Source organism: Sturnus vulgaris, chromosome Z (assembly GCF_052056855.1).
Source record: "Sturnus vulgaris isolate bStuVul1 chromosome Z, bStuVul1.hap1, whole genome shotgun sequence".
Lineage (NCBI taxonomy): Eukaryota > Metazoa > Chordata > Aves > Passeriformes > Sturnidae > Sturnus > Sturnus vulgaris.
This window is the reverse complement of record NC_142283.1, coordinates 3,879,239-3,900,218: the sequence shown is the minus strand read 5'-3', so window position 1 is coordinate 3,900,218 and position 20,980 is coordinate 3,879,239. Positions and strand designations below refer to the sequence as shown.

General features: G+C 48.9%; 2 protein-coding genes and 1 long non-coding RNA gene across 3 annotated transcripts; 2 read left to right on the top strand and 1 right to left on the bottom strand.

Moving 5' to 3' along the window:
* Positions 1-363: 363 nt before the first annotated feature.
* On the top strand, positions 364-3,907 carry LOC148219579 (uncharacterized). The gene is made up of 4 exons (XM_088156343.1): positions 364-1,198; positions 1,448-1,635; positions 3,147-3,267; positions 3,897-3,907. Exons 1-4 carry the CDS (start codon positions 364-366, stop codon positions 3,905-3,907), a joined length of 1,155 nt encoding a protein of 384 aa, XP_088012469.1.
* A 107-nt stretch (positions 3,908-4,014) lies between these two features.
* On the top strand, positions 4,015-5,980 carry LOC148219578 (uncharacterized). Its single transcript, XR_015799544.1, has 3 exons — positions 4,015-4,317; positions 4,667-4,760; positions 5,139-5,980. It is a non-coding gene; the product is annotated as an uncharacterized LOC148219578 (long non-coding RNA).
* A 10,235-nt stretch (positions 5,981-16,215) lies between these two features.
* LOC148219577 (serine/threonine-protein kinase PAK 3-like) lies at positions 16,216-18,807 on the bottom strand. Its single transcript, XM_088156342.1, has 4 exons — positions 18,758-18,807; positions 17,984-18,101; positions 17,050-17,149; positions 16,216-16,598 (listed from the first exon to the last, which is right to left on the bottom strand). Exons 1-4 carry the CDS (start codon positions 18,805-18,807, stop codon positions 16,216-16,218), a joined length of 651 nt encoding a protein of 216 aa, XP_088012468.1.
* Positions 18,808-20,980: the final 2,173 nt, after the last annotated feature.

The following is a 20,980-nucleotide window of genomic DNA, read 5'->3' as shown; positions in this document are numbered from 1 at the left end:
CACAGAGTGATTTTGCTTTCACTGGACAAAGAGGAAGAGTTTCCCACAGGATTCCTCAATTCGGACCCGTTTCTGAAAGATCCTGCGCTTGTCTTGACGGTTTGCGAAGGCAGAAGGATGGCTGCAGGCAGGGAAAGACAGAGAGAAAGGGTTTGCAGCTGGCGCCGCGGTGCCCTGCGGTGCCCGGCCGGCCCCGGGAGCCGCCCGGCCCGCGCTGGGCCCGCAGCCCCGGCTCTGCCGCGCTCGGCCCCGCCAAGTCCGGCCCGCGCGGGGCCGCGAGCGGGGCCGAGCGCAGCGCCCCCCTCAGGCCGCGCGCCGCCGGCGCAGCCGCGGCCGTTGTGGCGACACTCGGCGATCGGCGCCATGGCGGAGCGGCCGCTGCCCGCCGGCCTCAACGCCAGCACCTTCCCCGCCAAGCTCTGGCGCCTGGTGGACAACCCCCGCGTCCGCTCCGTGCGCTGGGACAGCCGGGGCCAGGGGCTGCTCATCGACCGCTCCCTCTTCGAGCGGGAGCTGCTCAGCCCGGGCAGTGCCCACGCTCCGGCCCCGCACACCTTCAGGGCCACGCAGTTCCGCAGCTTCGTGCGCCAGCTCTACCGCTACGGCTTCCGCAAGGTGCCGGGCTGGCTTGGTTCAGCTGTGCCGGGCGATGCCGGGGCCTGGCTCCACTACACGAATCCCAGTTTTCGCCGCGACCGCCCCGACCTCCTGCTCCGCATCCAGCGCCGCCGGAGCGCGGCCAACAGGCAGCGGCTGGCGGCGGGGCGGGAGGGGCGCAGGCTCCCACCCCGCGGCTCCCAGCAGCTCCCCAGGGCACGGCCACTGCCGGACGGGCCGGACGGGCCGGACGGGCGCAGTCGCTTCAAGCCGCTGCCCAGGGCGCGGCCGCCCAGCGGCTTCCACCTGCTGCACAGGGAGCGGCCGCTGCCGGCCCGGCGGGAGGGGCCGAGCCGCTTCCAGGAGCTCCACGGGGAGCGGCCGCTGCCCGCCGAGCGGGAGCTGCTCCGGGTGCCGCCCTGCCACTTCCTCGGGCTCCACGGGGAGCGGCCGCTGCAGCTCGGGCGGGAGGGGCCGAGTCGCTTCCAGGAGCTCTGCGGGGAGCAGCTGCCTCCGGCCGACCGGGAGGTGCTCGGGATAGAGCCTTGCAGCTTCCAGCAGCTCCACAGGGAGCAGCAGCCCCCAGCCTCCCACCTGCCAGGTAGAAAAAGAATTCCAGCCTTGCTTTTCCAAAAGGTCATGAGAAGTGACCTCTTAAAGTATTTTTCCGCACTGCTCTGTCATTGTGAGACAGAAATTGTCAAGCCATTAGGAAGGGGGACCTAGAAGGCCAAAAGATCCTTTGCCTGGTTTTCCCTTGTGCTTCCTGGCATGTTTGATCCCAGGCAGCAATAGAGGTCTGTTTTGCAAAGCCACATTGTGGAGCCTGACTGTGTTTGGATTCCTGCAGCCACACCAGGCACTTCAGCCCCCAGTGCTCCACCTGGTAGTGCTGGTTGTGCAGCATCGACGGCCTCCAGCTCAGCACGGAATGCACCTGTGGAAGATGAATCCCCAGCAGCAGATCTAGGCCTTGAAATAGAAAAAATGATTCGGGAGATCAGGAGATCCCTGCCTCAAAGGTCACCCTCTGCTCAGGTAACCCCATTGGATGGGAATAAAAGAGGCTGAACTGAGAGCTTTGGAACCTTGTTACGTGGCTGAGAAGCAAAGGCTTCTTGAAGTTAATTTGTTTCATTATTCTATAGTTATCTAATTATTCTTGGGAAAGTAGGATTTCTAAAAGAAGGAGGATGAAAAAGTCTCCCCACCTTAGTGACGATGAGAGGTGTGAGCCTGTGTTGGCCACGCTTGGTTGCTCCTTTTCCTGGGAAGAATGCCTCGTGCAGGGACATTTGTGGTGATGCTTTGTAGGTTCTATCAGGCTATGTTTGAGAAAGAAGAGTGTTTGGAAAATGCCACTGAAGGCAAAGTGTCCTGACAGGGAGGGGCATGTGAGAGGTGCCTCAGTTCCAGCAGCAGATGTGGGCTCTGCCTCTTTGTGTTGGAAGGCCAAGGCAAAGCAAGAGCTGGGCTGCAGCTGCTGCTGCTGTGTGAGCCCTGCCATGCATGTAGGTGCTCCTAGAGCTGTGTTTGGGGATGGGCTGGAGCTGCAGCTTTCTGTCCTTTTGTTTGAAAGATTCAGTCTTTGGATTAGGAATCCCATTTCTCTTAACTCTTCCCAGACTTGCCTGGAGTGTTGCCAAGGCCTTTCTGCAGTTATTATATGTGTTGGCCAAAGAATGCCTCTCTTTCTATTGATGTTCTGACCCCACTGGCTGCAGTACATGGATGATTGAGGAAGGGCAGACTCAGAGCGGGGAGTGGGATATCTTGGATTTACTAATGTTTTATTGTCAAGTGGGATGTCTTTTGTCTTCTGTAAACTCACACATAGCAGTTTTCAAAAGCATTTTATTCCATACTAACAGGAAACATTACAGGCTCTCAATCCTCTTTAGACTCTTTAGGATTTTGATGGATGAGCTATTTCAAAAGAGATGGGTTGGTTTGGTTTTTTACCCTCCACATTTACAGATTTTAGCCACTGGAAAATTTGATCCTGGAAATACCCTGGTCCATAAATGTCATCCATATGGGGCAGCAGCAAAGGGCTCCAAAAAGCACCACCTGGTGATGGATTGTCTGAGTGGTTGGGTTGGGGCGGTGACACTCGCAGCCAGAAATGAGATGTGTGCTTTTGGTGTGTGTTTGCAGCACACAGCCCTGGGCAGTGCTGGGAGCGAGCTCTGCCCTTGCTGCCAGCCGTGTTGTCAACAAGGAGGGCCCCTGGCTTTCTGCTGGCTGATTTCTTACAGCTCGTGGGATGAGCCAGGGTCAGGATGTGAGGGCGCGTCTCCTCGCTTGTTGTCTTCTCATTTTCTGTGTTCATGTTTTGCCTCAAAGATCATTTTGTAAGAGCTTCAGTTTCACCTTGGCCACCCAAATCCTGAGTTTAAAATGCTTGTCATGGGAACCGTGTGGGCAGTGTTGCCCCTTTTGCTCCATGTCCTCTGGGAGTGGAGAAGGAGAGTTCCTGTATCCCTGATGTGATTCCAAGAAAACAGTGAGTGATCTTTGGGTTTCTTTCTTTCTGTTTCTCTTTCAAGGGGAATGTTAATGTTGCCCCTGAGTCCTCAGGGAAGGAAGCTCTGAACAGGGCTGCAGCAGAGGAAGCTTCATCTGGCACCGAGAGCTGCAGGATCAGTTCCCCAGAGCCTGAGGAGCCTGGTAAGGAGAGAGCCCACATTGGTTTAGAGAGGTGTGAGATGGCTGCTCTGAGCCTGCCTCTCACAGGAAGGGAGATGAGTAGAGTTGAGTTCTTGTCTGCAGGGTTGGTGCTTCCCGGTGCCTTTAGTTCAAATCCTGCACAGACACAACCTCCCTGAGCCCTGCCCTCCAGAGGCTCTCACATGGAGTCCTCTGCTGTGGCAAGAGAGCAGGGAATAAACTGACCTCGTGGGAGTTGTGTTACCAAGTCGGGTGTCCCAATTTGGTTTCATAACTCGGCTCACAGCACCCTTCAGCTTCAGCCATTTCAGTGGGGACTGAGGTCTCTCTGTCAGCACAGAGAAAGAACAAGGCTGGGCTTCTTTGTGGGAGCTGGGACTGTCTATGTTTCAAGCTCTCATGGGTGCTATTTGCACTGTGAGTGCTGAGACTTTATCGAGGTACTGCAGTGCTTTACACAGTTTTGAAAATGTGGAAGGATCCCTTTTCTCAAAAGAGCAGGCTTCAAATTCCAAGTGAGAGTCTGCCTTTCAGACCATCTTGAACAGTCCCTGATAGAAGGGCAATTGGTGCCCAAGGGAAACACGCACAAGGGCCAATATTGACTCAGTGTTCCCTTTGCTTCCCAGATCCATTCTGATGGACCTCTCCAGGAGGGCTGCCCTGGGTGGCAGGGAGAGACAGAGGGAGGGCCTGTGACCATCAGGCAGGTAAAATCCCTCTGCTAAAGTCCTATTTATAGATATGTACAGTTAGATTTATATATCTATATAGTTAAGTTTATAAATAGGCATAGTTGTATTTCTATCTGGGAGTTTAGTTACATAGATTGATACCTGTATACATCCAGGCCTTTTTTTAACCTCTTTTCTCCCTCGGATGCCTTTTTCACTGCTTGTTTTCCCCCTGTGCCCCCTCTGTCCCCTCTCCCTGTGCTGTGTCCGAGCTGGCGGCCGGAGCAGAGCAGCAGTTCCAGCCCCGGGTGTCCCTGGAGCGCTGGGAGCTGCCGGTGGCCCCAGGCACTGTCCCCTGAGGAGCTGCTGAGGGACGGTGAGACTGAGGGGGCTGAGGAGGTGGTGACACTGAAGGGACGGTGACCTTGAGGTGCTGGTGGGGCTGGGGGTGTGGGGCAGCACAGGGCGATGGTGGCACTGAGGGGACAGGGAAGTGGCACAGGCTGAGGGGGGTGGCGGGGTCTAAGGGGATGGGATGGGTCAGAAGGGACTGAGGGGGGTGAGAGGACTGAGGGACTCTGAAGAAACTGAAGGGGACTCGGGGTTTGCCGAGAGCATGGCGGGGCTGAGGGGATGGAGGGAGCCAGCAGGGAGCACAGAGGGGTGCGGGACTGCAGCTCTGCCAGGCCTTGGAACCAATTCCTGAGCGTCCATTTTTGGCACAGCTGCAGAGAAGACCTTGAAGACAGCAGGAGGACTGACAGGAGCCAGCAGGGAGGAGCTGAAGGCCAGAGCAAGAGCAGTGAGCAGGGAGCCTGGGTGAGGCCACAGGGCCGGTGAGGCCGGCTGGGGGTGAGGGTGCCGTGGGCTGTGGCCGTGGGCACTGCCCGGCGGGGCAGGAGCGGGCCCTGCCCGTGCTGGGGCTGCTCAGCGCAGCTGCCCCGGCCGGCACAGGGGCTGTCCTTGGGCAAGGCAGCTGTGCCGGCAGGGCCCGGGAGCTGTGCCGGCTGTGCCGGGCTGCCGGGGGCTGCGGGACGGTCCCGCCGCGGCTGCGCTCACCACACCCTGGCCCGCTCGGCCGCTTTTCCTTTGCAGCCCTCCTGGGGAGGCGCTGAGATTTTCTCTTCCCTGATGGAAGTGCAGGTGCTGCCGAGGGAAAGGCCCTGATCCTGACTCCGTTTTCCCTTTTTTTCCCAGATGTCCCGTCTGCTGTCGCTGTCCAGGAGAGCTGCTCTGCGTGGGAGGAAGAGACCGAGGGAGAGGCTTTGAAGATGGGGCTGCTGGAATCCCTCTGCTCAGCGTTCCCTTTCAAGATAAATGGACTTGCACATGGAGAGGGATAATTCTATGGATATCTACATATGTGGGCTTTGTTTTGTATATCAATATTTTTATATGTCTGTTGTTATATTTATGGATGTGTTATATTTATGGATTACAAACATATATGTTTGTAATTACATGTATGTATATATGTATCTAAGTATACATGTATGTTGTTCTGTTTTTAGTTCTAGTTCCTATGTATACAGTTGTGTTGCTATCTATTTCTTCTATTGATGCAATTATAGATAAATGGCTCTTTAAATAGGTATATTCATATTTGCATAGGTATATATGTTCTCTTATATATTAATCTATTTCTATATGTCATTCTATTTACATATGTATCCAATTGTATAGCTGTGTATTTGTATTGATGAAGTTATATGGATATTTAGCTTGGCACAGTGATAGTTTTATATTTATAGATAGGTTTGTTTTATATATATGTTTATATTGTATATAATATGTAATATTTAATCTATATTTACATCTGTATCTCCTTATAGTTTTTAATGTATTTATATATGTGTATATATGTATTTTTTTACTTCTATTTAAACGTGTATGGAGTTGTGTAGCTGTATACTTCTGTCTATTTAGAGAGGGAATATGTATTTTTGTATTTGTATATGGGCTGTACGCTTGTAGTAATATGTAATAAATTAAGTTGTTAAACACCTAAATGATCTTTATGTAAACCGAGTTGTTGTAGAGGTTGGCAATAAATCAAGTTTTTGTTAACAGAAGGTGGTACTTGTATATATATACATATCACTGTTTTAGTAATGTAATAAATTCCTTTTTTGAACCTTAACTGAGATTTGTACAGTTCTGTATTGTCAGGGCGGGTGTAGCAATTTGTAATAAATGACATTTTTCAACTGAAATCGAGTCTCGTGTATTTGTCGATCAGCAGTGTGGCTGTAGCAATCTGCAGGAAATTACATTTGTCAGCTGAGATGGGTGTTGTGTGGTTTGTGCTATCCAAAGCAATGAGCAGATGTACAGGTGATGATGCTGGAGGATTTTGGCCATGGAAATCTCCAGCCACGCCCAGCACAGGCCCCACATGCACTCAGGTTGGACGAGGAAAGCTCAGATTTGGGATGACAGCAGAGCCACACGTTTGCTAAGAATTCTCTGCAAAGCCTGCTGAAAAAACTCTGGGACTCCACTGAGCGTAGAACTCCTGCTCTGTGGATTTTCAGATCACTCAATTGATCTTTGGTTCTTTATATACATGCATACATATACATACATACATATATAAATATATATAACTATATAGGTATATAAATAAATAAATAAATAAATATGTATATATGTATATATATATGTAGGCAGTACTTAGTGACCTGGAATATACTTGATTGTGGGAACTGAAATGGATATTTCTATCTTTATCTATAGAGTCAGCAGAGTTGTACCGTTCTGTAGCCATCTTTGAACTTGTCTTGGTTTGAAATACAGGTATCTGCCAAAAGAGATAGGGGCCTCTTTTTTTCTTTTCTTTTTAAAAGGAGAGTATAACCTCCCCCCTCACTTCACTCTACTATGATTTATATAAATTAAAGGGCTCTCAGGCGAACATATGGGGGAAAGAATAACAGTTCTTTACTGATATATATATATATATATATATATATATATATATATATATATAGGTAACAAGAGAGACAACAATAAGTGCGAGATCAAGAGCAACAGAGCAGCAAACCCAGTGAACAGTTCTCTCGGTTGTGGACACCTTTCCTGTGCGGTGCAGTCTCCGTTCTGGCGCTGCCTGCCAGCTCTCGCTGAGCAGGGAGGAGATGCGATGATCCCACGTGTCTGGAGGGGCCCTGCGGTGAATGGCGTCTGTGTCCCAGATGGGAAGGGCGGAAGGGAGACGATGCTCACGGATCCCAATGCTCCAAGAGGATGTGCTGAAGTAGGCAGGAGATGCAGGAGAGAGAGAGCGTCCGAGCAGGGAGGTTGCAGGATCCCAGAGCCAAGGGAGGCAGCTCCCGGCGTCAGGATGGCAGAGCGGAGTTTGTAGCAACCGTCCTTCTCCGAGCCAAACGAGCGAGAGAGCCAGAGCCCCAGAGAGCAGGCCCCTACCCCACCTCTTCATTTCTCCAGTATTGCCCCTCTCCTCCCCCTTTGAGAGAAACTGTTAACTGAGCTATCTGAGCTTCTGGGTGTAGCTCCAAATACTTGGCATAACAATGGGAAAAATTTCATGTTGAGGAATGGCTTGCTGCTCAGGGTCATGGGTCTTTGGAAGCATTGTTCGAAAAATCCCCTTGTTGATCAGAATAAGACAGGCTGTACATAATTTCACAAGTATTGCATTATGTAATAATGTGACAAGGGCACTGTTATAAATGAGAGACAAAAGTCTCGATATTCAGCAAAATTTAGATTGCTTTATTTGATATAGAAAGAGCAAGCAGCGCGCTGGGGAACGTGAGGGGTCACTGCCCATTCCACGCTCCACTGAACTTTGGTTTGCAGCCTCTTCTTATACTGTGGGTTCTCGTTGTTCACAAATTCACAAAGCCTTTGGGTGATAATCAGTCACAGATAGCCATCCGGTCCTTGTAGATGACCACCAGGGAAGTTCTGGAGGTCTGGTCTTTGTAGATAACACCAGAGAAGTCTGGGAGTCTGGTTTTTGGGATAGGCAGTATTGATCAGACAAAGGCAGGAAGGGCTTTTTGGGAAGTCCAATTTTCCAAGCTGGTAGCCGATACAACTTATTTGAAAAACATAACATAACATATTATAATGTAACATAATACAACATAATATAACATAACAAGATGATTTTAAACAGAATTATTTAATCATATAATTTCCTTTATCTAGCGTCCATGCTTCACTTTAGAGCTTAGTATTCTGGTTTATACAAACCCTAATGCTTTTGTGATTAACACGAATCTTTTATCAATTGTCACAGCACTGTAATCTTGTCATCCTGTTGTATGCAACTTTAGAGAAGTTTGTCATGAGAACAAGGAAGAATCCTGGCAAGAAGAAGCAGCAAGGTAGGAATCTGTATGCAACCAATCAAAATGTGACAGCTGTATTTGTTGCTTGCTAAGTGTATAAAAAGCCATTGTAACAGAGAATAAAACGGAGCTTGCTTTATCAATCATATTGGTTGTCTGCATGCCTTCCCTCACCATCGCCCGCAATTTCACAGAAAGAAAAGGGGAAAATTCAACGCCCAACAGAACTGAAATTGGTCATCGTATATAAGCATCGCAGTTGTAGCAATCTGTAATAAATTTCCCTTGGAAACTGGCATTGGCTTTGGAGCACTTCTTGTTTCTATGATGAGTGACCACATCAATGTTTGCCCCTATTTCTTAACTGATCCTTAAGCTTTGGTGAGTGTATGACAGCCTGTGGCACCCAATTCCTCCCAAGTCTGTCCATCTGTGGGTAATAGAACCTGTCTGAGGTTATTTGTCTGTGAGTTGTGGTCCATCTCTAGAACCCCCTCAGGCAGCACCCTGGCTGGAGAGGGGAGGAGAAAAATGTCAGGGGATTATGACATTTAATCTCTTCTCACACGTATTTGCACTAAGCTGCAGCCCAAACTTAGTAAGGAAAAGGATATATTTTCTTTAGGCATGCAGTGTGGAATAAAATGGTGTAGGAATAGCCACAAACTAAGCTGTAGGAAAAGCTCGTTGTTGGTCTTAACAGGACATTGGGTACAAGAAAGCACCACAACCTTAATGATTCACCTCTTAGGTAAAACCAAAATGGTTCATTGTGTAAAACTCCCTGGTGATGGAAATAACCAATGCCCCTGGGCTGGGGCAGAAGCCCGGCAGTCAAAGGCTTGGAGCAAGAGACCTGGCACAGGCAGCACAAGGTGCAGCAGGCATTTGGCTCAAGGCAGGAGGGAGCTGTAGTGCCAGCACTGGGAGGGACGGCAGGCAGAGGAGCTGGGCGGCGGCAGGGAGCAGCTCCTGCTGGCACTGCAGGGAAGCACTGGCAGTAGGCAGGAGGAGCGGGCACATTGCTGATGGACAGGGGAGCTGTTCCTGAGCCAACAACGGGACCCCTCCTGTACTGCAGTTACAGCTCAGCTCCCTGTCCCGCAGCCTCTGCTTGGCTTTTGGAGCTCAAACCCACTGCAGAGAGGAGACCTGATTATCAATATTATCAATTATAAGACTTCAGAACTTGTTGCCCCATTGCTTAAAACTGGTTTTTAGATCTCTTAGACTGTCTCTGCATTAAGTACCCTCTGTGTTTCAAAAGGTAGTGCTCAGCATTTAGAACCATGCATTCTCTCCTTTAGCAGATTTGTAGAACATCCATTGATCTCTTTCATGAAGAAAGGGTAAATTTAAGAAAGGGTAGTTGTTTTGCAACAGCATGTTTCCATAGAACTTTATTTTAAATTATTTTCTAAGGTACCTATAGTAAAAAGACACTTTGCTAAAACGATTAAGGGTGAGAATTGCAGGGCTGGTTTAAAATTTAATCTAAATTCTGTTTCATTCTGTGCAATATTTCCATTAAATCCGATTAAAATGGAGTAAAAATCTAGATTTATTTTTTGTTCTCTTTTTCCTAGTAAACATGGCATGTGTGTGCTTTTGATTTTGATTTTAATGTCAGTAATCCATTGGACTAATGGATACCTTGGAACTTCTTTGTCATTTACAACTCCCCATGGTTCTCAGGAACAGAAAGGGTAAACGAAGGGAAGAGAGCAAATCATTTAAAGCAGTGACCTGATAGTTATTTTACATCACTTTGTAAACCCTTGGTTAAATACACTATTATCTAAAAATAATGTATATTTGTACAGGTATGAAGTATCAGCTGAATAAATGATCTACATAAACAAGTTCTCATCGACATTTTTTGCTAGTCTCATGTTTTGTTCTTTCTAAGTAAAATCAGGAAGAGAAACGCTACCCTTCTTTCAAAAATTAAGTGGTTAGAATATTGACAAACTCGATGAAGTTTGAGTTAGGATTGTACAAAAAATGATTTTAATTATCACTGAAGAAAAACAAAATTGATGCATCATCTGTAGTAAACATTAGACATCATTAACAGAAGGGCTGCACAAAGTATCTGTAGGATATTGTGTATAGCAGTTAACGTGAAGATCTCATAAATGATGGAGCTAAGAGACACTGATCCTGAAGATGAAAAAATCATTTGATAACGATAGCTTATCTAGCTCATCTTAGTTATACTTAAAATGTGTTTTCTACGGATTAGATTTCTAGTGATTGAAACTCATCACTTTTTTTATGTTGCTGACTAATTAATGCTGATTATTTTCGCCTCAACCCACAGATTCAAAAGATAAACACATTGCTACAGCTGCAGTATTGAACCAGTATCACTTGATTTGTCACTGAAGTATCAGAGAGTGCTGTGAATGACATAGATTGCCATTGTAAGGTATTCCCAGGAGCTCTTGAACATCGCAAGTGAACACAGGTGTGATTTGCTGTCTGTCAGCAGATTTGCTGAGAGCAAAACAAATCTCTGGAATAGTCATGGTTACAAAGCAGAAACTGGGCCAGTAGAAAAAGCCTGATTAACAGACACAGGGAGTCGTGCAGCCGGGCCGGGAATGGGCGCGGGTCAGCGCCTTTGGGAGAGCGCGGCTGCGGGGGCGGCCCCGGAGCCGGAGACACGTGGAAAGCGACTGCTCGGCAGCCCCGGCGGCCGTGAGAGCACAGCCCTGCCCGGGGAGGCAGCGCCCTGGGCACCGCTCGGGTTCCCAACGAGGCGATGGCACCGCTCGGGTTCGCCGCCGTATCCGCGGCAGCTCAGAGCGTCGGTCCCTCCTCGGGCCCAAGGCTCACCTGCGCCAGGTGCGCCACAGCATCGCCTCTGGCTGGAGAACCCACAAGGAGCAGTGCCGGGCAGGGACTGCAGATCCCCATTGGTGGCAAGGAAAACAGAGCAAGGAATCTTCCACGGGAGAATACATGGGATCGGAGTGAGGAGTCACTGTGGAATGTGTTAGGATGCTCTGGGCTGAGAACATGGAAAAGAAATGCAGAGATATAAGTCAGAAGCTGGTTGCAATGTCCAGGGACCAGTTATCTGCATAAAATGCCACACAACAGCTGGAAACCTTTCTGGATGACTAATTACTGCTTGATAAGTAATCTAGACTTGTTAGGGGCAGCCTAGTTATCTCTCAAAAATTACTCTGGAGCCACGAATAAGACAATTCTGAAGAAAGGCTTATAGACCTGCATTTTAATGCAGTTGCTCTGGGTTTGATTAATGGAATCTGCTTTTGCACCTTGATTTTCCTAAAGGTTTCTGTTGGCTTTTTTACATGCATGCACGCAACATTTCAGGATCTAAGGTAAAGTCCTTCTTTAAGAGATATGGATGAGACTGGCCTTGGGTTAGCAGCCTGTCATCAAGACACAGCTGAGCCATTATTACTGAGAGGAAGAACAGCCCTGCAATAAAGGTGTGAGCCCTGGCAGAGATTCACTAGAACCATCTTAGGCAGGACCAGTTAGAACGTACTGAAGAGTGAGGGGTCTAATCTTTTGGTGCAGTGTTGTTGGACTTTGGGATCACTACATCATTCCAAATAGGTTCCCTTCCCAGCCGAAGAGGCTGCCATCTGTTGCCTCTGCCAGAAGCACTGGGATGGACAGAGTGAGCAAAGCTTGGTCAGCTTGCAAGGTTATGAACATTTGCCACAGAGGGGCTGCAACAAAACAAAAAGCCAAAGCAAACAAGCTCATGGCCTGATTCTAGAACAGGCCAAGCATCCTTTGTCCTGGCTGACAAGACAAGAAGGTGTTTCCCACCTTAAAGGGAGCTAAGCCCTTTGCAGGACTAGCCCAAAAAGTCAAGATCTACAGTAGAAAGATGTAGGGGGTTTGGGCTTTTTTGTTCACCGGGTGGGAATTGCTTCAGTTGCTGTTTTGAAGGTCTTGCCTGAGTAGTCATTCTAAAATAAAACCAAAAAAAGACTTTTGCTGAATGAAGCTACATTATATCTGTCTTCCAAAAAGGAATAAAGAAAGCACAGATTTGTAGTTACTGCCCTGGAGAGAGAGAGAGACAGCAAGAACAGCAACACACATGGACCTCTTTAGGGAAAAAAGGCCAACTTTATTGAAGCCCGTATTTAAAGCATATTATGAGGAGCTAAGACAGGACAGTAGCTCATTGGATAATTGGGAAAAACATCCATGAGACCATACTTCAGGATGTGTCCCACGGGAAAAACACCAGGTGTTAATCTTTAATGAATTCCATTTTGTTTTTCACCAGATTCCATTCTGTTTTGACAAATTATCATCCTGGGAGAATTCCTCCCTAACTGAAGCTACAACCAGCTTATCAGTCTGGGAATGGACCTGAGAGGCAGGAAAATCCAAGCCTGGGAAAGAATTTTCAGGCTGTAATTTCCTAGCTCTCTAAATGTGTGTGTCCACACAGATTGACTACTGAAATTATTCTGCTCCCTTCCAAATCATTTCACCACTCAAGCACAACACTCAGGCACATCCCCATATTCCCTCTGTCCCAGCAGCTCAGAGCTGCATTGCACAGTGCTTGCTGTGCTGCAGAGAGCACAAAGCAGGCTGGCCTGGTGCCCCTGAATATTTCTGCAAAGCACTCTGCATTTCACACCTTTGCTGTGGCTCCGTGCACAAGTCCAGGATTGCAGGCGCTTCCTCGCAGGGCTGTGTGAGGCACTGTCTCCTGCAGCTGTGACCTGACAAGCTGTCCCTGCCTCCCGCTGGCCTCGGTTCCCCTGGCACAAGTGCCGTGCCTGAAGGACGCTGCCCTGTGCTGGAGCCTGCGGAGCAGCCCGGCTCCCTGCCCCTGTGCCCAGAGTGCTGCACACACTGCTGACCTTGCCCAGGAGTTACAGGGCAGCCGGCCCAAGAGGGGCAATGCTCAGCCAGGGCACCAGCCCTGGGCTGCTCTTTGCCTTTCTCTCCTGCTGGCCACGCTCCAGGGGGCCAATGCCACCAGTCTGTGCTGTGCCCAGCACGGCTGCGCTTCCCCTGGGGCCCAGCCAGCTGCCAGCTTGGCTCTGAGAGCAGAGGATTCGCCCGGTGCCAGGAGGAGGCACCCAGGGCCGGGCTGCTGCCTCTTGCAGCTCCAAGGGCCTCCTTCCAGCCTGCCTCTGCCCACTCACGACTGAAGGCCTGCACCTGCACAGGGTGATTTGGCTGCACCACTCCTTTGGTTTTGCCTGCAAGTTCCATTTCCCCTTCTGTCTCAAAAAGAAGCACCAGGGCTGGGCAAAACCTGGCCATTAGGCCATATTCCAAAGGCACTGTGATCCGGAGAGGATGAATAAAGAAGAGCCTTCCCCACTTTTGAAGCACACCAAGAAAGCCAGAAATGTCACTTTGCAGCATGAAGAAACAACTGATAATTCAGAAAGAAATGTTGAACTTTCTCACAGGCTCAGAAGAAGGGGTATCTTCCAAATGAGTTGAGGTTTCAGAAACTTTATTTCTTTTCAATCCTACTCTATATTCCTACTCTACAATCCTCCTGTAAAATCCTACTCTACAATCCTATTCTACAATCCTACTCTATAATCCTCCTCTAGGCTGCTATTGCAGAAAATGGTCCTGAATGGATTGCCACTCTCCTCCTCCTTCCACTGCTTCAGTGACAGGATCAGTGGCACCAGGCTGGATGCAGGCTTGGCCGATGTTACAAATTGATGCTGCACAAAAGGAGAAAAAAACAAAAGAGCAATGAACCATGACTTCCCAAACCTGGTGTTTTAAAGGTAGGGGTAATATTTTTAAGTGAAAAGGGGATTGAGTCTGAGTATTTCTAAGGACCATGATACAACACTGGTACAGGTTACCCCACAACCTGATAGGTGCTCCATCCAAGGAACCATTCCAGCTCTGATGGGAAGGGGCTCTAAGCAACCTGATCTCCTTCAAGATGTCCCTGCTCATTGCAGGCCACTTGGACCAGATGACCTTTGCACCTCCCTGCCAGCCCAGCCCAGTCTAGGATTCCTCACCATTTTCATTGGAAAAGCACAAGATTGGAGGTGAGGAGGAGGGGGCTGATCTGATGCCTTGGCCTCCAGTGGAGGAGGAGCCCATCCCACGGACACTCTTTCACCTGCAGCCCCTTTGCATTTTACCTGCAGGAGCTCCTTGGCAGACCAGCGCCGAGCCTCGTCTGTCTGCAGGCAGCAGCTCAGGAAGTCCCGCAGCAAAGGCGAGAAGAGGTTGGGCTGCCGCAGCTTTGGTCTCCCTCCTGTGGCTATCTGGAGTTGAGGCTGGAGAAAAAGGAAACACGAGGCTCAGCCTGCTCCTTTCACATCTGTCACTGCTCTCCCAGATGCCATTGTTTAACCTGCACTCTGCACTGGCAGTTTCTGCCCTGGCAGAGAGGCTGAGATGACTTTGCTGTACCAACAAAACACTGAAAGCCCAAAGCAGCCACAGCTTTTCCAACATGCAGGGGATCTCACCTTGGCAGCTGATCTCATTGACTGACCTAGGTAGTGAAAACTACATCAGCAAAAACGTTTGCTTCCTTGAGGATTCCACCAGCTTGACAGGCTATTTGGAAGAGGGACTTTGCTACATTAACTAATTCTGTTTCCAAGAATTATTACATGAAAGGCACCTCTGCAGTGCTTGTTAGTCCCTTAAGCACAGCTGCCATAAACCAAAATTCATCCATCTTTTTCTCCTGTTCTAGAAAACAATGGTAATTGGAAGAAAGGAAATCCACCAGGTAAGGTGGAAAGGTAATCCTCAGGTAAGAAAACAAACATTTGGAATTTCATATTCAATACAGACACATAAAGATGCATGCACAAATGTATTGGGATGAAAATGCCTGTTTGGGCACACAAAGAGGAAACGCCTGCAGCTCTGTTTCTCAGCAGTCTGCAAGTTTCAGCTTCTTTATGTGGCAAAAGGAAACCTTTTCATGGGCAAATCAGAAGAAGGAGAAGTGCTATCCCTATGGTAACCCTCTGCTCATTTGGATACTCTAGTCAATGCATTAATGGTGTGCCATTGCAGAAAGTGTCAGGCAAGAATGGGAGGTTTTGGCAGGCTCTCCATGACACCAGCCCCTGGCCTGGTCTCCATAAAAATGTCCAGCACAATACTAACAGCTCGGTGCTGGTGGCACTGAAATAGATGGTGACCATAGAGACTTTGTTATTATCCTCTTCAACCCAGAGGAAAACTTCCAAACCTAAAACAGCAAATGCACTCTCCTTGATAAAAATAATTATGGCAGCTTTCTTTCATTTTCCCATACCACCAGAGGTGACAAAAGGGGTTTTATCCTGTCCCCCTGCAGCTGAGCCCAGCCACTGGACATGATGGGGAGCTGATGTCCTCACTGTCATTAGAACTGTGCAAACCAGGGATGGCCCTGCTCCTGCAGTAAAGGAACACAGCACCGGCATCAACCAAACAACCAAACACCTTGGATCCCAGCCACAGGCACCTGACTGCAGCTCTTCAACTTGTTAAAGTACCAAGAAACAGCCAAGGGTTTGGTGTGCAATTCTAACTGCAGCCAGAGAAAAACACATCCTGAACTTAGCCAGGCCATCCAGAGACATGACAGAACAATGTACAGGTTTTTTGAAAGCCTGAAAGTTTCAAAGACACACAGGATTTGAAAAATATGCTACAGTATGCAGGGAAATTGATGTGCTGTGGTTAAAAAAGGAAAAGGCAAGCAGAACTGCTTGGGCACTGCTTTGGTGCTTTGTTTTTACCTATTTTTTTTCTTTTTTTCTTAATTTGTCTATAAAACTGAACCTCAGAAGATTCAACCTCCATTTTGATGGGTATTTATCATATATCTAACCATTTCACGAAAAGCTTGGTTTCCTTCAGGAACGGAGCTCCAACAGTGTTCAAAAAGCAAATGAGAAATGTCAGGCATGGCTGGAGGCAGAAATGGCACGTTGCAGAACTGGTTACCTGCCACTTCCCTTCTGAGGCCACCAAAAGTACAGCAGATACTGATGAGCTGCAGGGATATTTTTAGAAAAGGACCTGGGTGGAAGTGGTGCCAGCAGATGGCAATGGGATTTTGTCCAGTGGCTCCCAGGACATGGGACAGGTGAGAAAGACAGTGGGATCAATAAGTATTTGCACCTTACCCAGACAGGAGTTTGGCTCTGGCAAGGAACTTCTCGTTCCACCATTTCAATTCCCACAATTCCAAAGGACCAAATATCCACTTTGGGGCCATATGGTTGACCTGTCATGATTTCAGGTGCCATCCACCCAGAAGCGCCGGCCACTGAGTTCTGTCTACTCTGCTCAGGGGTGAGCTGAGCAAAGAGGCCAAAATCAGCTGTGGAGAAAACAACACACCATGAAAGCCAGCTCTAATTAGGAAACCAAGCCAAAGAATTCCCCACTCTCACTCTAAGAATGAGCTGTTGATGAATCTCCTGGAGAACTGCCCATGCTCAGTTTCCTTAGGGCTTTAGCCAAGGTAGTAGGGAATTGGCCACTTCCAAGAAAACTCAGAATTTTAAACGCTGCTCAGAGCAGTGGCCTTTATTCCCCTGAAGGTTTACATTGTATCTCCCTCCCTCTGGAAGTGACACACACAGACCAATGCCACTCTTGACTGCTTGTGCTTCCCTATCATACCTCTGTGCATGTTGCAGCTGTGCCTTCAGCTTAAAGCAGGGGCCCCTGAACTCCCACCAGCAGCATTTTTGGGGAGCTGGCAGTCACTCAAAGCAACCCCACACCCACATCCCTAGAACTCTGCCCCTGACCAAGAATATACTGACCCAGCTTGACAGAGCCATCAGTTCTGAGAAGGATGTTGCAGCTCTTCACATTTTGATGGATCACGTCATTTACATGAAGAAAATCCAGTCCTTGAAGGCACTGGGAAGGAAAACAGAAACAGGAGGGCAAACATTAGTGATGTGAGGTCATCATACAAGAAAGGAAACAACTCTAAATTATTCCCTTTCCAGGGAATGGGAACTAATGGCAGAACACAGTGCCAGCGAGAGGAAGAGCTTGCTGCTCCAACACCAGCAGAGCAGGACCTTTCTAAGGAAAGTCATGTCAGCTTTTGGAAGAGCAGCAGCAACTGCTGTTGTAGACTGTGCCCTGCAAACCAGCCAGAATGACTGCTGCTGCAGTGGATGTGCTCTCCATGCAGGGGACAAACAATTTTGCCAAAAAAGAAAACGTCCCTCCCCTTGGTGTGAAGTGGATTACTTTGGGTGGCAAGCTGCATGACAAAGGATTATTGTTGGCCTCAGCACAAATTTGGAAGCATCACATCAGTCACATTTCAGAAGCAAACAGCATTTTGGGTGCACTACTATCCTTTTTGAGACCTGTGAGAAATGAGTCGCTGGTTTTTCTTTACTATTCATTTCAAATCCTGCCACCAGCACCTTTGTTTTTACACACAAGGAATGCAGTGCAGACGGGCTCGAGGTAAACATTTAGAGAGGCAGGGTGGAGAACAACAAATACAAATACAAGAGACAGAGTGAGAATACAAGAGCAGGAGAGAAGAGTACAGGAATAGAGGACAGTGATTTCTGGGGCACTGGCACATAATTCACTTGAGATGCTTTTACTTCCCCATAGCATACCAGCAACACAGAAACAAAGCTTGGCACATGAAATCTCTGCAGTTCTGAGCCCCAGTTTCCCAAACAATCCTGACCAAGCCCTTGGAAGCACAGTGGAATCCCTGACCTCCCGACTGACAGCTGCCATCTCATCTTCAGACAGGTACATCTTGCTGATGGCATCTCTCAGAGTGCCTCCATCCATGTACTCCATCACCAGCCAGAATTGCTTATCCACAAGGTAGCTGAAAGAAGGAAACAAGGCTGTGGATATGAACGTGCATGGCTGTGTTGCTGTTTGGAAAAGACAAGCGTCATTGTTGTTCCCAGGTCTCTTTGTGATGAGGACACAATGAAAGGAATAGACATTCCCTCTAGGCTGTGCAGTGTTTGCAGTCTGTGCTGTCTCGAGGAGAATGACACATCTGTGAAAAAGAGATGTGTTAGATGGCCAGAAAATGAAAATGGTAGTTCAGTAACAGATAAAAAACCTGTCACACTGTGTGTTTCTGGAAAAAAAGCACCTAGTGCCCCTGGCATGCACAGCAATGGAAAAGAGTGGACACAATCCAAGGGAAATCCTTGGTAGTTTATCAACATTTAAGAAAACACTTGAAATAAAAGAAGCCCCAAAACAACATGAAGGAGATGAACATACAAGCTATTGATTTACTAAGATATGGTTGATCCAGGGTTTTGAACAATTTGCAAACTACACGTGCCAGGGAAGACTCATGCAGACAAGATGCACTCTCTTCCCATCCATTGATGATGAGCAGAACAATAATAATGTACTAATAATTAACAGCTCAATTTTATGCCAGTGACGAGTGTGGCTTTTTACCTTGCGTGTTTGCAGTATGTAAACAAACAGTCATGGCACAAAAGCACAACAACTCACCTGTCTAAGGAGGTGACCAGGTTGGGATTCCTATTCTTCTCCATGAGCATGAGTTCATTGATGATTATTTCTTAACTTGTCAGTCCTTGAAGATTTTTCTTTATGGCCATCTAAAATGACATTGAAAATCAGTAACTTCAGAAGCTGGTGGCAGAAAACCACAGAGCACATGGAGTGAGTAATACAATGACACAGCTGAGCTGAGCCAAAATGCCTTGTGATTAGACATTGGAGTAATTAGGAACTGACATTCCAACAGCCCATTTCTCTGCTCCCTTGGGGGCCAGTTACAGGACACATGACCATTGATGTTCTGCCTTGTCCAGTTGATAACAAAGATGTCTTTACTGTCACCCACAAAGCTCTGCCCACACTCTCTGCTGCTCTGTCTGGGATTCAGAAGTCATCTGTGCCTTGGTACTCTCTGGATACATCCTGGGCTCTAAGCAGGGCTTGGGGCTTTTAGGGACTCCTTGCACATCTCTCCCAATGTGCAGTTCCCAAGTGCAGCACTGCAGGCGGCTAAGGAACTACCAGTAACATTCAGATGTATTCACTGACAGCCAGAAATGAGAATACAGCTCTGAAGCTGTAGCCCCAAAGAGCAGGGCGAGGCTTAGGTGTTGTTACAAGAAGCAGGAGTGCTGGTGCCTTTGTCTGGGACCCGCCCCCCTCCGGCCCTGGCAGCTGATGGAACGACTCTGACAGGCTGGGTGTCTTGGGCTGTTTTAGTTTGTGCTAGAGTAAAGAGTACCAACTAAATGAAGTTTTCTTTTTTATTCTACAAGTGTAAAAATGTTCTAAGCTTTTCAGAATTCTAAAACGACTTGAAAAATCCTAAACTACTAGGGGAAAAGGGAAGAAATATTTGAGGATTTGTTTCGGTGGAAATTTTTCCTAAATCTAGCCAACTGAAAAATAAATATAGCAGCTGCTGATCTCAGGAGCAGCTGGCCGCTGCCTGCCCAGCCCTGGCTGTGCCCAGACAAGGAGCTCTGCCAGTGCTGGTGACACCACCCAGACACCAGAGTTGAAGCCCAAAGGTTTTTCTGGACTCAGGCTCTGCCTTGGCCAGAGGGCCCCAACTCTTGTCCTGGCTGGAGAGGAAGGACAGTCCCTTTGGGGACAGAGGGTCCTTTTCTGCATCCTGGTGGCAGCATATGCACAGGAATTACCTGGTCATGCATTTGGGGGAGGGAAAACGGACACGTGCATGGAGATGCAAGATGACAGATCCAGTTCGTCCAGACTGAAGTCGTTTGCTGCTCTCGTGAAGCTGCAGGGGCGCTCCTGTGGAGAGAGGAGTGTCTGAGGCCCCAGCTGCTGCTGGTGGACAGGGACCCTCCTGCACAGCTGGGCCCAGAGCTGGCAAGGCTCCCCAGCACGGCTGGAGCTGCTGGCACACCTTGGCCCAGCTGGACAGCTGCCCCTCAAGGCCCCGGCCAGCAGGGGATGGCTCTGGGCAGGGTCCCTGGCCACGAGCAGGCCCCACAGCTCATCTGCCTTTCAAAGGCAATCTAGACCCTGCTCTTTCTCCTCCCCACCTTGCTTTGCCTCTGCCCACTGCTCCTGGGGCTACTCTTGGGCAGGGTTAACAATCAGGGATTCTTCTGTCAGGAAAGGGACATTCAGAAATTGCCTCTAGCATGCACTATGATCTTCCCACTGTGACCAACCAGGACTTCCAGTCAATCCATCTCTTGATCTAGACGGGAGCACAGACCAGAACCCATCAGAACCGTTTTCATGCTGTGCTGCATTCCCCATCTGCTTGAGGCAACTGCAGGGAAGTCCTCAGTGTGAGAAGCCACCGCCTCAGTTGTAACCCCAGGTGCCTGCTGTGGCCCAGGAACAGCCGTGGCTGTAAATGTGTCTTTGGCTGCAGCACAGGGCCAGGGCATAGCGAGGCCCTTGTTGTGCCTCCGGCACTGCTCGGCAGCGCCATCAGAGCCCGGGGCCGCGGCTCTTCCCTGCCGGGGCCCTGACCCGGCCCGGCCCGGCCGCGGGACCCGGCCCGACCAGGGCGCGGCAGCTCCAGAGGCCCCGCCCGGCCCCAAGGGATGGGCTCTGCCCGCCCGCTGGGCCCGCAGGCCGGGCCCAAGGCTTTGCAGGAGGCTTCCAGCAAACTTTGCACAACCTCGACCCTGAGTGTCCCTTTGCTGTGCTGAGAAGCCTGAAAAAACACGTCTCGTTTAACCCTGCTGCACACCTCATGAGGGATCC